This window comes from Cotesia typhae, unplaced genomic scaffold (assembly GCF_013202065.1).
Source record: "Cotesia typhae breed Kobodo isofemale line unplaced genomic scaffold, CoteBio_Ctyphae contig_10, whole genome shotgun sequence".
Lineage (NCBI taxonomy): Eukaryota > Metazoa > Arthropoda > Insecta > Hymenoptera > Braconidae > Cotesia > Cotesia typhae.
In genome coordinates this window covers 178573-196013 of record NW_027423710.1, presented here as the reverse complement: position 1 = coordinate 196013, position 17441 = coordinate 178573, and the positions used below count along the sequence as shown (strand labels likewise).

Sequence of the window (17441 nt, the reverse complement as noted above, 5' to 3'; positions counted from 1 at the left end):
AAATTTTTCTAGAGAATATTTGATACCCATTTTATAATTTTAGCGTGAAATTTTACATATTGAATGAAAAAAAAAAAATGATGAAATATTATTTGATCTTCCAATTTGGCATGTTAATCAATAAAAATATTTATAAAAATTTACTATCTTTATATTTAATTTTTTGGAGCAAGAGGCTAAATTTTCTCAAAACAACAAGATTTTCTTGACTTAAATAAATTTTCTTGGATCAAGATACGTATTTCTTAACGCAAGAAAATTAATTTTGTTGGAATAAATGAAATTTCTTGTTAAAAAAATTTTTTTTTTCGCTCAAAAAAATAATTAGGAAGAAAAATATTTTCTTGACTCAAGTGAACCATTTTTTCTGTGTAGAATTTTTTTTCTTAGTCTAAAAAAATCTTATTAAATCGTTTTACTAAGTAAAATAATCTTAAAAATCAATCTTAACCCATTTTTAATAATCTTAAATCTCAGAATTTTTTATTAAATAATTTTTTAACTGTTAATAAATATTTATACGTATCCATTAATCATAATTAAAAAAAATTCTGTAAACATTCGATTGTACTCTCCAGACTTTATAATTTATTAATACTCCATTAATATTGATAGAATAACAAAAGTAAGGGGAGTTTGAAGGGAGTATTACGTCCACCGGAGTAGCACTGTATATAAGTAATAGTAATGTAGCACAGAACGCAAGTGAAACGTAGTGTGAGTCCAGGCGAGACTGAAATTTGTTAAAGTGAAAGTCATCAACGTCCCAATATAAATACTATAACAACAAGACAAACTTTTAAAGTTTCCAGCTAGATGTAGAGTAGAATGCCTTTCCCACTACCCACCACTGCATATTGTTTATATCAATAAGCCTACAAACAAACTGTTGTACTAATATTTTATAAAACCCTTTCAAGAGAAAAGGAGATAAATGTCTTTTAAATCGATGGTTCCATTGATCTCCAGTACCTGATGTTGACGAGGGTCATCGTGACTATTAGTTTCCATTTGAATTGACAAATATTCCGATCTATTGATAATTTATGTATAAGTATCTAATATAAGAAGAATATTTTAATCGAATGGATGACAAATTGTTTAAATTATCCTCAGTGTTAATTTTTTTAAATCTTTTCGATTTTTATTTTATTTTATGTAAACCTGATTGCATTGATTAATCAATAAAATCTGCAAAATCAATGTTATATCATTGAATTATATAATTTTTGTGATTAAAGTTTTTATATTTATATAAAAAGTCACCTTGGAGATACTATTCTTCTTCAATGATCAATTTCAACCTTTAAGACACAAAAAATAAATATTAGCTCGACACAATTATTAAATATTTCTTTTTTAAATCAAAAGTATGTAACTTTCTTCTATAAATTTACATTTCTTCATGAAGAAAACAATTTGATGTAATAATTACTTAGTTTTTTAATTTTATCATCAAATATTTTCTTTAAAAATAAATATAACTTTCTTGAAAAAGTAGCACAAATCAAGAAAAAATAAAAATTTTTTCTTTACAAAAATAATTTGTTATTCAAAATCAGAAAATTACTTAATTAAGAAAAAAAAATTAAAAAATCGATTTTTTTAGTGAAATTTGATAAAATTTATTTTTATAATTAAATTTAGTATCATTGCAAAGGTCTTGATCTTTTATTTTGTAAAATATTAAAATTTTTAAAGATATAAGCTCATCCCGACATTACACTCATCGAGACCTTTCATTTGAGTACCCACATTAATTTTTCATATATTTTATATATTTATATATATTATATATATGTATATATAAAAAATATATGAAAAATGCATGTGGGTACTCAAATGAAAGCTCTTGATGAGTGTAACATCAGGATGAGCTTATATCTATAAAAACGTCAATATTTAAGAAAGTACATTGCAATTTAACAAAAAAAATTTTTTTCCACAACTTTCATTTAAAAAAATTATGTTTGATGAAATTCGCTAAAAAATCAATCAACTTTTATAATATTGGCTTCAATTTTATACTAAAAAATTTTACAACTAAAATTTTATCCCGAAATCTGAATTAAAAAAAAAAAAAAAAAAAAAAAAGAATTTAACACTAACTAAAAAATATTATTCAACAATAATACATGATGATTAATTCAAATGAATAAGAAATAATGTTAATTTGATGAAAATTACTTAAAGTTTCCATTGTATCAAGGAAGTAATCATAACATCATCTTCAATTGACTTCTTTCAATAGCAATCTTAGAAAAAAAAAAAATGTGACAGATTTTGATTTGTAAAATAAAATAACAAGATATATATATATATATATATATATATATATATATAATATAATACGTAATAAATAATAAATATAAATCTATGTTACGCAGCAATTGGTGTTGGGCACAAAGACGTATTGCGAGGATTTACGACGGCGAGATACCATCCTTCTGCACGAGCAGACGATTACCGCGTAGAGATCCACGCGTAATATCTATTATGGTATTACGTGATGCTTATTGTCGTTTATAGCAAACACGTGTCACTTATATATAATTATAAGGCATCTTCTCATCATAATTATCATCATCGTGTTCTTCTTCTTCTCCGATCGTCAAACTAAAGGTAAATATTAGACTTAATAATAAATATTATCGGGAAGAAATAAAATAACATAGCTTCTTCTTCTTAATTTAGATGACATGACGGGTAATGGCTTTTGCATTCCGTCTGGAGCATAATAGTGGAGCAAGTTGCATCAGATGATGAAATTTTATCGGGATGTCGTAGGCTGGGTGCTATAGAACGGAGAGTAAGGCCGCAAGATACCCAAATATGGAATCAAGTGTGTGTTTCTTTTCATTAAATGGTAGAGTGTGTGCTGTGCTGTGCTGTGCTGATGACTTCAACTTTAGATAGAGAGTCACTCTCTGATGCAAGCATTGAACTCTCCCGCCTTACTCTTTTTCTTCGCTTGGTACTACTACAACATCCTTGGTACATGTTTGTATGTACCTCTCCGGTTATGGATTAACTTAACAAGAACATTCAGCGCCTACATAATCTCATAATCGATTATCATCAATAATCAACTATCGCACGCACCGCATAGTCTTCATTCATTTATTCATATTATCTGCAATTGAATTATTAATTATACAAGATGACCTTGTACTAATTAACAGGAAAACACTTTCTCACCCATTTTGTTCATGAACATGCATGGTAGAGCTGTTTATATTGAAGATGTGGTTTGGAAACACACTTCTGGAAAATGACACTTGATAACAAGTTGATTTAGACATTTTACAAGTTTTTAAATTTTTTTAATAAATTACGGTCAATGATTTTTTATTTTTTTGTTAAAAAAAAATTTTTTTTAATTATTTAATTGTTATAATTATTATTTAATTATTCAATTTTACACAAAAAAAATGGCTAGTGTTCAATTTTACATGAAAATTAATTCAGAAAAAATTTAATAATTTTTTTAAAAATAAATTATGGCAAAAAAAATATTGACTTGTAGAAATTTTAAAAATTATAAATGCAATTTTTTAAAAATAATTTTTCAGGAAAAATTTGGTAAATAAAATTAAAAAATTATTAAGTGATACTGTCAAATTTAATATGATATTTTAAAATAATTATTAATATTTTTTTTTTTTAATTAAATTATAACTAGAAATTTAAATAGCGCGCTACGCGCGTGCTTTAAAATTCATTAATAATTAATTGTGGCCCGTTTTTCATTAATTTATTTTAATTAAGACGATTAAAAAAATTACACTTTTAAGTTCTTAAAATATTTTACATGTGAAATTTTTGAAAATGAAAATTGGATTTTTGGCAGAGGTTTTTACAAAAAAATTGAAAATTTGGCGGAATTTGTTTTTTTAAATAGTTGTAGATAATAATTATAGTTATAGATAATAACTAAAAAACTTTCTGTCATAGATACCTTGAACCTAATGGGAAATGGGAAATTGATATTCCGCTTGGTCATGATCAGCATCATCTAGGGGTTGAAATAAAAAAGAGAGATATTTTTCTCACCCTCGGATCTCGGATGTAAAAACCGCTGTTAGACTTATGTATTATTTTATTATTATTTTTTTGTTCTCGTTATTCACTTATAAAGGAGCTGAGAAATCTATTTGGTATGACTAATCTTGGATGGGATCCAAGCCACGTTTTCACCAATCATCCAGGTCTATTATTCATTCAATTGACGTACGGTGTAGGGTGTGCTGGATATTATGTGAAACGGTAAAATAAAATCCAGCAGATTTTAAATTGTTGTATAACGCGAAACAACAATAACAAAGGACATTGTTATTTAAATTAGTTTGTTTTCTGTTTCAGGTTAAATCTGGGTTTTAAAATTCAAGATAAGTATTCGATATTAAAAAAAATTAAAACTTAGGGATTTTTTCTATTTTTCCAATATTAACACGGGAATTTTTTCTTTATTAACATGATAGAAAGATCCATGTGACATAGGAAAAAATCATTTATCACTAAAATTTATGTAATTTAATTTAATAATTACAAATTTACATAACAATTTTCTCATTCGAGCAATTTCAGATAATTTTAAAGTAAAACAGTGATATACAGTCGGTTTGTGATAAAAAAAATTCGAGGAAATTTTTTTCAAATTTTGCTTTACATTTCGAAAAAATTAAAAATCCAGAAGATAATAGACGGTGTGGCTTTAATTGCCATAACTTTTTCGAAAATTGACTTATCGGGACGTTTTTTTTTTTTTTTCAAAATTTTTTTTATTAAATGTTCTTCTTGAAAAAAAAATAGAAAAAAATTATTCGAACCTATCTTCATCGTTGCTTTTTAGATTTTCCGAAAAAACTCGGAATTTCTCGATGATAAACATTTTTAATTTTTTTTTCTTTCTTTCATATGAAACTTTGACATTTTCTACAAATATCCTGAAATTTTCAGAATGGTGTTTTTTCGATTTCTATTTTTTTTCAATTGAAAAAAAAATTATTTTTTTCATGTCATAAATGAATTGAAACAATAGGAAAAATCTCTACGTTTTTTTCGCCGGGTATACGTAGGAGGATTTATTATATATATATATATAATAATCTGATCGGCAATTCTTAAGAAGCATCGTAGTCGTTGAACCCACGTGCCTCGCCCATTATTTATTATAGATATTACGTGATGTAAGCAATATACATAGAGTTGATACTCATACATGTATAAATATATAAATATATAAATATAATATACATTTACGTTTTAAGTTTACGTTTATGGACATACCGAGTGCAGAGAACGAGCAGCAACCATCGAGCGATGAACTAACTTGTATAATTATAAAATCACGGATAATGCATCAGTAAGGACTAAATTTATGAACACGTCAATTTAATTTAACTTAAGCTTGTTCATTTACCCTTAACAACATGTCTTCTTCAATCTATTATCAGGCTACTAATTATTTTAATTACCTAGGTTTCTTCTTCCGAGTTTGTTCTGAAAAAAGTAACCGCAAATAGAGCAAGAACAAAAAGAAACCAACCCTTTGGATAAAACCTGTGTGTATCAGGTTATAAATAACTACGGAAAAAATTAACTACTTACAAATAGAACAAGTTATCTAATTTTATGGGTAAAACCTGTGTTTGAAAAGATAGATTATTTCTTAGATATAGATAGTGTGGTTGATGTAAGACATCAAGAGAATTTTTGAGTAAATATTTTCCTTAGAATTTTAAATGATTGATTTGATCTTAATTTTGATTTATTTTGTTGGTAAATTTGTTTATTTTTGTTTAATAATGTAAACAAAGTAGTTTAGATAAAATTTACTTTGTTCCTGTAACCTAAAAAATTAATTTTTGGTTTAATTTATTTATTTTTGTTTAACAATATCAAAAAAGTAGTTTATATTTAAAATTTACTTTGTTTTTATAACCTAAAAAATGAGTTTTTTGTTTAATTTATTTATTTTTGTTTAAAAATTTGAGTAAAGTAATTTAGTTAAAACTTACTTTGCTCCTATAACCTTAAAAAATTAGTCTTTTGTTTAATTTATTAATTTTTGTTTAACAATCTCAAAAAAATGGGACCTTATTCCTTATTGGTCAAATTTAAAGCGCGCTATTCAAATTTCTAGTAATCTAGAAAATTAGTTTCTTGTTTAATTTATTAATTTTTGTTCAAAAATATGAACAAAGTAGTTTAGTTAGAATTTACTTTGTTCCTATAACCTAAAAAGTTAGTGTTTTTAAAAGAAATCTTCTAACTTAAAAGTAATTTCTAAAGATTAAAATTTTTTATTGTAATTTATTAAAAAAAGAACTTTATTTCTAAATATTTAAAAAAAATTATTAAGAAAATAATCTTGAAATTAAATGTTTTAAAAATTTTTTTAACAAAGAAGAAATAATTAAACAAATTTCATAAATTTAGGTAAAAGTTTAATGTTTGATGAAACATATCTTGAAGATAAAATCTAAAAAGTATATTATCAACTATAAAAATAACGATAAGCTAAATACATTTAATATACAAACATAGTATAATTTTATTATAAAAAATTTACACAGAAGAAATATATTTATTTTATTTCAGGTATAGCCGGAAAAAATAAGTCCTTGAAAAGAAGAAAAAAAAAAAAACTGGTGAAATTGTCATTATTACGGAGTAAATTAACAACATAAAATAAAATGAAATGAAAATGATTATTCAAGATTGGGTGTACGTGGAATACAGTAATGAGTAAACGAATAATGATCAAATGTCTGGTAAGTGAGCACATGTAGGTATCGTGGCTATTTTCTTAAAGAAAACTATCTTTGAGTAGCAATATATAAGCTAGTAAATGGTTGCTGTTATTATTATTATTATTATTATTATTGATATTGTTGTTGTTATTGTTGTTAGCTGGGCGCAAATCTAAGGCTGGCATAGAGCGACCTCCTTGAGAACGGTCCTTGACTCGAGGGCCTGGGCAAGAAGAAGAAGAAGAAGAAGAAGAAGAAGAAGAAGAAGAGGATGAAGTGTCGTGAGCGGTTGAAAAGGCACAAGATTCCTGGGCAGAGTCAAGGGAATGTGCAGATATATATATATATATATATATATATATATATATATATATATATATATATATATATATATATATATATATGTATATATATGAAGTAGATAAGGCGAGGTGAGGTGGACGGCAAAACGATAGAGTGAGACTAAAAGTAAGCAAAAAGACGAGTAGGAGGACGAAGAAAACAAGCTGAGGACGAAGATGGGAATGGCGCCTACGGCAACTACAACTGGAATTCTATGGTGGAACACTAGCCAAGCAAATTCCTAGAGCTCGAGCACAAAGTGCACAAAGCCGAGTTTTCATGTGAGTTAACTATTAAGTTAAGTATTAATGTTGATATTGTTGGGAGTTTAAAATCTACAATCTAGAATTAATGTCGCCTTTCAGGTTGGAGTCTGAAAGGCTGGAGCTGTATTAAAGCAAGACCATGACTATAATCGGCAATGACCAATCGACCGCACCTCAGTACCACTTTCACGGTTCTCTTTATTAATCTCGCTTTAGTTTGAGCTTATGATGGTGAATTGAGCGTTAACCGCTTTAATAGTTTCACTGTACTGTGGATTGTAAATGTATGCGACTGTAAAGTTGATGATGACGCGAGCTACAAGTTACCACGGAATCCCCGATGACGAGAATTGGCCTTACGTAAAAGTTTGCTAAGTGTGCCATCAAATACGGCTAGACAGGTCTCATTTAATCCTTTTTATTTAAGATAAACAGAAAGAGTACACGGAGAAAAAAATATACGGATTTTTCCAATGTTAACATAGGAATTTTTCCAATGGTAATATGGAAATTTTTTTATTAACATGATAGAAATATCCACGTGACATAGAAAAAATTCATTTATGACATGAAAAAAAATTTTTTTTTCAATTGAAAAAAAATAAAAATCGAAAAAACACCATTCTGAAATTTTCAGGAGATTTGTAGAAAATGTCAAAGTTTCAGAGTTTTTTCGGAAAATCTAAAAAAATAACGATGAAGATAGGTTCGAATAATTTTTTTCTATTTTTTTTTCAAAAAGAACATTTAATAAAAAAAATTTTGAAAAAAAAAAAAACATCCCGATAAGTCAATTTTCGAAAACGTTATGACAATTTAAGCCACACTGTCCATAATCTTCTGGATTTTTAATTTTTTCGAAATGTAAAGCAAAATTTGAAAAAAATTTCCTCGAATTTTTTTATCACAAACCGACTGTATATCACTATTTTACTTTGAAATTATTTGAAATTGCTCGAATGAAAAAATTGTTATGTAAATTTGTAATTATTAAATTAAGTTACATAAATTTTAGTGATAAATGAATTTTTCCTATGTCACATGGATATTTCTATCATGTTAATAAAGAAAAAATTCCCATGTTAACATTGGAAAAATAGGAAAAATTCCTCTATTTTTTTCGCTGATGTTGCTACAAGAAAAGATTACAACTATTATGACAACGAATTCTGATGATGACGCTAGCAAGAAGTTTTACTAGGGAATATAGAGGAGAGATATACCGACCGGAAAGTAAAACGCCATATTGCGGTCGCACGACTGACGGGAATTCGCACGCAAACTCAACTCTCTAACTCTCTTTCGTACTGAATCTCCATCTTATGTGTCTTATATATTATATATTGTACCAGAAAATCTAGATCGCTGTTTTTTCTCGTTCTTATTCTAGTTAATTTATTTTTTAAAGTGCTTTCCAGTCCATCAAGGTCCAGGTCTAGGACATGAAGAGTGATAAGCCTGTGAAAGATGCCTCGAGCAGGAAGCATTGAACGAAGGATCGTGGGATCGTTGATCAACGATCGAAAAGTACTTCCGCCGATATTGTGCTGAACAGTAAAAGGGAAAACTAGATTTTCTGGTTTACAAAAAAGCTAAATCCGCTCTTGTAGCAGGTTGATGGTTGCCACTCGCACTCTTACTGAAGGTAAGTCCAAAAAAAATAACGCAAATAAAATATCACAGAGATAAATTAGTACCTAGGGCTTCTGGGATTTTTTATCAACACCAGAAGCAATCTCAGGACCTTTTTTTATCCCTCCAGATGTTTCTCTGCCTTTTATCCGTGTGTCCGTAAGAAGGATATTTAATTAATTTAATTACATAAATTAACGTTTGCACAGACGGAGAAATGAAAATTGGACTGCAAGCCCTGGTATTTACAAATGGAGCTATTGAGCGTGCGAATCGTGTCATTTTCTCTCCTCAAAACTGACATTTTACATTTAACGACTAATCATCAAGAAGTGCATCGGGAAATAAATTTATGATATATAATATCGTAAAATTAATAGTGACGCCTGGATAGTTTTCAAGTAAGGAAAAGACTAGTAACATAACTACCTTGATTTTTCCAGCATTTGATTACTGTGCAGCGATTAAATTGCAACGCAAACTGAATCCTTGTGTTAGATTTACACTTAAAGTATCTAGATTTGACTTACGACTCTGGTCAAGCGATGAGGAAAGCCCCGCAAATTGCCAAAAATTTTTTTTTTTAGCAATTTAACCTTTTTGAAGATGAAAAATAATTTTGAAAAAATTATTAATATATTTTAAAATGTTCAAGGAACAAACTCAAATTTTTTTTAATAATTTTAGTAAATATTGAAGGTGTAATAATAAAAAATAATAAATTTTCTTAAATCAAGAAAATCTTAAGAAAGACTGAAAATTTCTTAAAGTTAAAATTTTTTTAGGCCAATAAAATTTCTTCTTGCTCCAAAATAACTTCAGTCTTCTTTATAATTTTCTTGGTTCAAGAAATTTTTTTTTTCTGTGTAATTCAAATTTATTGTAATGTATTTTGGAGGGCTATAAGATACGACTCAATGGCCTTAAGACAATAAATAATGATACACAGAAAAAAAGGTTCACTTGAGTCAAAAAAATATTTTTCTTCCTAATTATTTTTTTGAGCGAAAAAAAAAATTTTTTTGACAAAAAATTTAACTTATTCCAACAAAATTAATTTTCTTGCTTTAAGAAATACGTATCTTGATCCAAGAAAATTTATTTAAGACAAGAAAATCTTGTTGTTTTGAGAAAATTTAGCCTCTTGCTCCAAAAAATTTTGTTCTTGATAGAAGTAAATTTTCTTGCCTTGTGAAAATTTTTCTCTTGCTCCAAAAAATTAAATATAAAGATAGTAAATTTTTATAAATATTTTTATTGACTAACATGCCAAATTGGAAGATCAAATAATATTTCATCATTTTTTTTTTTTTCATTCAATATGTAAAATTTCACGCTAAAATTATAAAATGGGTATCAAATATTCTCTAGAAAAATTTTCTCAAAGTGAGAAAATTTTTTTCTTAGCTGAAGTAGGTAGTGCTGCTTCCCAAAAGTATTTAAAAATTTTGATCAAATATAAAAATTTATTGTATCAAGTATTTATGATAATTTGAATTAAGAAAAAATTACTTCGACCAAGAATAGAGAATTTCAAGAAAAATTTTTACTTCGACCAACAAAACTTCGATCTTCCTTCAGGCACTTGAAAATTTTTTTGAGCCAAGAATTTTATTCTCCAGTCAAGAAATTTTTCTTTCTGTGTAATATTTGTGGGGAAAATGAGGCTAACTCATCTTCCGCTCGGTGAAGCTCAATATGGTTAGATCATAAGCTAACTATTGGTTTTCCCTTCACTTTGATTGCCGATGCTAATCATTGCTGACCACTCGTTCGTATTAAAAGCAAGGCCGTGGCCTTTTTAACCAACAATCGTCACATTGTCGATTTATTACCTGGGTTTGTAAATAACACCGGATTAATGTGAACATTATGTCGTAAATCTGACCTGTATTATTCTTACAGGTTATTATGGAAGAGAGGAAGAGTGGAAGAGTAACCTAAGCCATTATTTATTTGGTGGGTTGTTTGGTTTCGGCGCTTTTGAGTGACACGAGTCGATTAAACCTAACAGTTACTCGAATTACTAGCATGGTTTTTTATTTAAAACAAACAAAAAGCATGTAAGTCACGGGAGAACGCACTCAGGATGGTGATGGACATCACACCACGCGTCAGAATGCCTTGCTGCAATAACTATGATTTAATTAGTTGCATAATTTGCATGGATGCGTAGGGGCTCGCTTCTAAAAAGTATAATAGAGAGATTCTGATTGTAATTATAATTAATAATGGTTGTCTATTATAAAAAAGTAATGAGGGCAAGTTAAGAAAGACGACCTTCAATAGTTTAGTCACTTTTTATATCCGATTTCCACGCACGCGTAGGCATGCCCACGCATTTGTGCTCTTTTACCTGCAATCCTTTTTTTACACAATTTCTTTGGCTTTAGATTGGAAATTCTGTTAACGGGGCTTTAAATTACTTTCTCTGAAGAACAACAAGCCAACCTCATGTCATCGATAGTCTTCCGAAACATTGCGTCATTTTTAGGATTGAGAAATTTTAATTAATGCCTATCGATTTGAGTCTTTTATATCAGGTTTGTTTTGTTTTAGGTTGAGTTTTTTAAATGAGACTTTTAATTGAACGCTCAGAAGCATGTGATATCACTTCTTCTTTAAAAGGATAAGAGGAAGAAGAAAATTTACGTCATCGATATTTTTATAAGAAATTAAATCTTTTTCAGTGGAAATTTACATTTTAGTTTATATTCTAGTATTTTATGTTGTTGCTATAGAAATTTGGGGACAAGGCTTGAAATTTTTATTTGTTGTACGTGATGTTTTTTTTTTTTTTTTAAAGAAGAAATGAAACAAAGTTAAAAAAAATTAACAAAAATACTTCGTTTGAAGTTATAAAATCATTAAAAAATTCAGAAGATTGTTCACGGATGTACGTGATATTATTTCCCCTTATCATTATCTACAGAGAAGAATATGAATAAGAATAAAAGGAAGAGGGCCAACGAAGAAGAAAAAAATTGACGTCATCGATATCCTCACAAAGAATTACATCACCTAAAGGTAAAAAGTAAAATTAACGCTGAGTTATAAAGTTGTTTACTCAAATATTTAATTTTGTTTATTTTTAGCCACTCAATAACTCTCAGAGCTTATATATATATATATATATATATATATATATATATATATATATATATATATATATATATATATATATATATCTCTCAGCCGTATTTTATCTTAGCGGTTTATTTATTGCCAAGCAATTTATTTAAAAATATTTTCAGGTCGTTTTGTTCTTATCCTGAGTACGCACCGGGGGTTGAGTTACGACTTTGCGAACAATATTTAGTTCTACATAGAAAGTTTCGTGATAACCCGAGGTGAGAGGCAGGAGGTAGGAGGCAAGTTTTTAGCAACCGGTTGATCGGCCCTTGAGCGTTCTCTAGATAAAAAAAACCCGGCTAAATTCTCCATATAGGTTTATTTTTAATCGGATTATCATTTTTATAATCGCATCAACCGAAGGTCACCCAGAGTCTAGACCATCACTGTTATTCTTCTCTAATTGAATTTAAACGAGAGAAAACATCAATCCAGGTGATCGTTATAGTTATAAATATAATCATAATTAATATTTTAATTATTAATAATTAAATGTGTAATTTTAAAGATTTATTATTCATTCTTGTTCTCATTTTCCGTATTAATATTTTTTTTCGGTCGAGACACAGTTTCGACGGCTCTCCCAAGTACTTTCTAAATGCGTTAAGGTGGCTGCACAACAAGATACCGAATAACCGGAAGGATTCTGCAACCAAATTTCGCAAATAATAATTATTATCATCATTTACTACTGCTCATCTGTTAGAAGCCTTGATGTCACTTTAATGATATAATCGTCAAGCAAAATAAGAATTAAAAGTCAAGAACGTTTGCAAACGGTCAAAAATTATTCTTCAAGGCTTGAGGACACCGAACCGTGAATCCGTTTTTTTGGCGGGCAAATGTCTTTAATTTTTTGTTAGCTTCCGCTCGAAATAACATGTGACAGGTAAGAACATTACCTTATGGAGGTTTTAATGTAAATATTGATTTACTGAGTTTAATTTTTTTGCAGTCTTTCATTACCGAAAAAAAAAAAAAAAAAAAAAAAAGAAAAAAAAAAAAAAAAAAAAAAAAAAAAATAAAAAAAAAAATAAAAAAGAAGAAATATTTTTAAAAAAGGAAGAAATAAAAAAAAAAAAAAAAGAATAAGTATTTTTAAAAAATTCTGTCATTTGGTGAAAACATGTGTTATCTTTAAAAAATATGCTGCAAACTTACCCGTCCCCATGGCTGATACCAGCCTCCACGTTATCTCTCCTCTCACGCCAGTGGTTATGTGTTAATCACCTTGCAGACAAAAACAATCTCCACACTTGTTAGAAAACAACTAATTAGTAACTTAACAATCAATATAAATAAATAAATTAATCAGCATGTAAAAATATGAAGCCAAATCCAGTAACAAACAATCACAATCACAGAAATGATAACACTGGAACTATAACTGGAAACTCTCGGACTCGTATGATCGACTTCGTCCTACCGGGAAGACCGCGGACGGACTGGTACCACATCAGTAACTCCTTTGGTGAGACTCCGCGGCTCTTACTACCACAAACTTACCGAGTATGCTACCTGCCGACAGCAGCTGCGATTGGTCGAGAAGTATACCTTCTCTTATCGCTGTCTCACTCTAGAGCTTGCCGACAAGCTGGGTATCCTTACCGCTCTACGCCCGTACCGGTGCTTGTCTTGGTGTCTTTGTCTTTCACTCGTGGGCCGACTCCTTCTTTTGGTCCCGGTCCGCTGCACGGGCTCCGGAACTCGCGGGGTTCATACTCCCACGGAAATAGGTGGATACTGAATTGTTTAAGATACCTACAAGACAACTCTCTCGGGATTATTGATGTAACTCCGTTTTTGGGTGTTATGACAGCACTGTTTCTCCACAAATTTAATGGATCATTTATTGTCTTTTTGTGAGTAGATTGGGAATCATCAAAGTTTTGTATGGGCACACTCATGGAAGGATTTTTTTAACTATTAATAATTTCATTTATTTCAAGACAATTATTTAATTTGTTAAATTTTAATAAATATTTTTTCTTCCTAATTATTTTTTTGAGCGAAAAAAAAAATTTTTTTGACAAAAAATTTAACTTATTCCAACAAAATTAATTTTCTTGCTTTAAGAAATACGTATCTTGATCCAAGAAAATTTATTTAAGACAAGAAAATCTTGTTGTTTTGAGAAAATTTAGCCTCTTGCTCCAAAAAATTTTGTTCTTGATAGAAGTAAATTTTCTTGCCTTGTGAAAATTTTTCTCTTGCTCCAAAAAATTAAATATAAAGATAGTAAATTTTTATAAATATTTTTATTGACTAACATGTCAAATTGGAAGATCAAATAATATTTCATCATTTTTTTTTTTTTTTTTTTTTTTTTTTTTTTTTTTTCATTCAATATATAAAATTGCACGCTATAATTATAAAATGGGTATCAAATATTCTCTAGAAAAATTTTCTGAAGGTAAGAAAATTTTTTTCTTAGTTGAAGTAGGTGGGGCGCTGCTTCCCTAAAGTATTTAAAAATTTTGATCAAATATAAAAATTTATTGTATCAAGTATTTATGATGATTTGAATTAAGAAAAAATGACGTCCACCAAGAATAGAATTTCATTTGAAATAACAAATATTAAAAGAACAAATGTTGGTGCCTTATTACCACGTGTCATTACTTTAAAGATCAAGTAGGATTTGATGGACAAAGGTCAACTGAGTATTAGAATAGTCGATAGCACGCGAGAGTTGTTGGTACGTCCTTAGCCGCGAGTTCACCGACTCTAGTTCTTCTTTCTCTCTTTTTCCTCTTCTCAGGACTAGCTTCAGTGTAGCAGATCCTCTCTTAACTTATTTTCTCTTGACTGCTTCCTTGTGGACGTGGATAGTCTTATACTGATGCTCGTCGAGAATTCCTGGTGTAGTTGTTGTTACAAGCTTAGCTCCAGCTCTAATGTAATGTAACGTAACGTATAGTAACATAAGCCGTCTTATTCTTATTTTTATCCTTATTCTTATGTGCAGATAGATCGGTGAGCCGTAGTTGTGTTGAATGACGCCCTACTGTAAATAGAGTCCTGGTACAAGTAAAACCGGGCAATCATCCGTGTAGTAGCTGAGTAATATAAGTTGAAAGAAGAAATTAGCTTCAGCTATCCGAATCCAACATTCGATTTTTTATCAAAGTCATTTTTTTAATTTATAATACTTAAATGAAGTAAATAATTTTAGAGAATTTCATCTTCTTGATTTCAGTAAACAGAAAAAAAAATTTCTTGACTGGAGGACAAAATTTTTTTTTAATTCAAATTATCATAAATACTTGATACAATAAATTTTTATATTTGATCAAAATTTTTAGATACTTTTGGGAAGCAGCGCCCCACCTACTTCAGCTAAGAAAAAAATTTTCTCACCTTGAGAAAATTTTTTTAGAGAATATTTGATAACCATTTTATAATTTTAGCGTGCAATTTTACATATTGAATGAAAAAAAAAAAAAAAAAAAAAAAAAAAAAAATGATGAAATATTATTTGATCTTCCAATTTGACATGTTAGTCAATAAAAATATTTATAAAAATTTACTATCTTTATATTTAATTTTTGGAGCAAGAGAAAAATTTTCACAAGGCAAGAAAATTTACTTCTATCAAGAACAAAATTTTTTGGAGCAAGAGGCTAAATTTTCTCAAAACAACAAGATTTTCTTGTCTTAAATAAATTTTCTTGGATCAAGATACGTATTTCTTAAAGCAAGAAAATTAATTTTGTTGGAATAAGTTAAATTTTTTGTCAAAAAAATTTTTTTTTTCGCTCAAAAAAATAATTAGGAAGAAAAATATTTTTTTGACTCAAGTGAACCTTTTTTTCTGTGTAAGGATGAATTTAAAACACTTCTAAATCAAAACTATTAATATTTTTTAAAAGTAAAATGATAAAATTTAAACTTTCAGTATAATTGACAGCAAACAATCATCTGTATTAATTTCCTTTCCTCTACGCATTGAAATTATCTTAATTACTAGCTCATCCAGTCCAGCTACTAAATACTTGACCACAAACAATTTTTATTAAAATCTAAAATAAAGCGGTGTATGTTAATCCTCGAAAACCTGGGCTTTAATCGTCCGGTTTTTATTTATTTATTCATTTTTGCCGTAGAAATTAACGAGGAGGTTTTACGTGTGTGGATCATAGGTTTTACATCGTGTTGAGTACACATCCTCTCCAAGCGTCGAGCGCTCTCTCTCTCTCTCTCTCTCTCTCTCTCTCTCTCTCTCTCTCTCTCTCTCTCTCTCGACTTGAACGACCGCGGGTGCGTCGACTTCTTGGTATCTATTCCGTGTTCCACGAATTGCACATCTCATGATCATAACTCGTACACATAAAACTTCTGTAAGTTCTGTAAGTATGAAGCTAAGAGCACTATATATTAGATCTGACCATTAAACACACAAATACTTGCTACAAATGTCCTCCATTGTTCTGTTGCAGGATTCCCAGTTCAGGTAAAGATGTCACCGGCGATAGAAAGATAGAATTCTAGGCGTGCCTGGTCATTTGTAAATCGTTTGACATAAATTCACATAATAAGCTCTATCTTCTCTTCTATAGATTCTGATGGATTGCTCTCATAAATCTCACTACGCATCATAATCACTTGGGAACATTTTACTTCCCAGATGTATAATGTCAAGCTTCCTGAAAAGATAAATACTATTAAAGATAATCCAATAAAAAATAGTAAATACACGGTAAAAAATTTGCGGACTTGAAATAGATTTTTAAATAGTACTCTCTTCGTAAATTTTTTAAATAAAAAAAAAAACTATTTAAAAATTACAAAATAAGTATTAAAAGATTTTAAAATTAATAAAATATTTTTCTGAGCTTTACAAAAAATTTTGAATGCTTAAAAAAATTATATAAATATTTTTTTTAATTTTTATATGTAGCATTTTTTTATAAATTTTCTTCACAGAAGAAAAAATTCATAAGTCGCTATCCAAATGCCAAAAGGGCGTATTACAGCAGCTAGATAGGATTTTATGGCAAAAGAGCGTATAAAAAATTTTTTTTTCGCCATTTAACTTAGAACTGCTCAAAACGTAAAGATTTGGCAAAAAAATATTTTCAACGTACTAATTCTTTTGATATTTTAATAAAACATTGAAAAAATTTGCCGTGCTTATTGCCATATATTTTATTAGTTAAACTATACTGCTCCCGGATTTTCACTGGAATTTTTTTTTTTTTTTTTCGTAATAATTTAATTGATAAATAATAATAAAATAATTGATAATGTTTTTCAATTTTAGTGTCATTTAAAATTGTTTATATAACTTACTTTTGTTTAATAAAATTAAAAT

General features: G+C 28.5%; 1 protein-coding gene across 1 annotated transcript in view; it reads right to left on the bottom strand.

Moving 5' to 3' along the window:
* Positions 1–13559, bottom strand: part of Dpy (fibrillin-like protein dumpy) — a 77215-nt gene extending 63656 nt beyond the window's left edge. The window contains 1 exon segment of the mRNA XM_074254773.1: positions 13289–13559. Within this exon segment, the coding sequence (XP_074110874.1) occupies positions 13289–13298 (10 nt within the window). The 5' untranslated portion in view covers positions 13299–13559.
* Positions 13560–17441: the final 3882 nt, after the last annotated feature.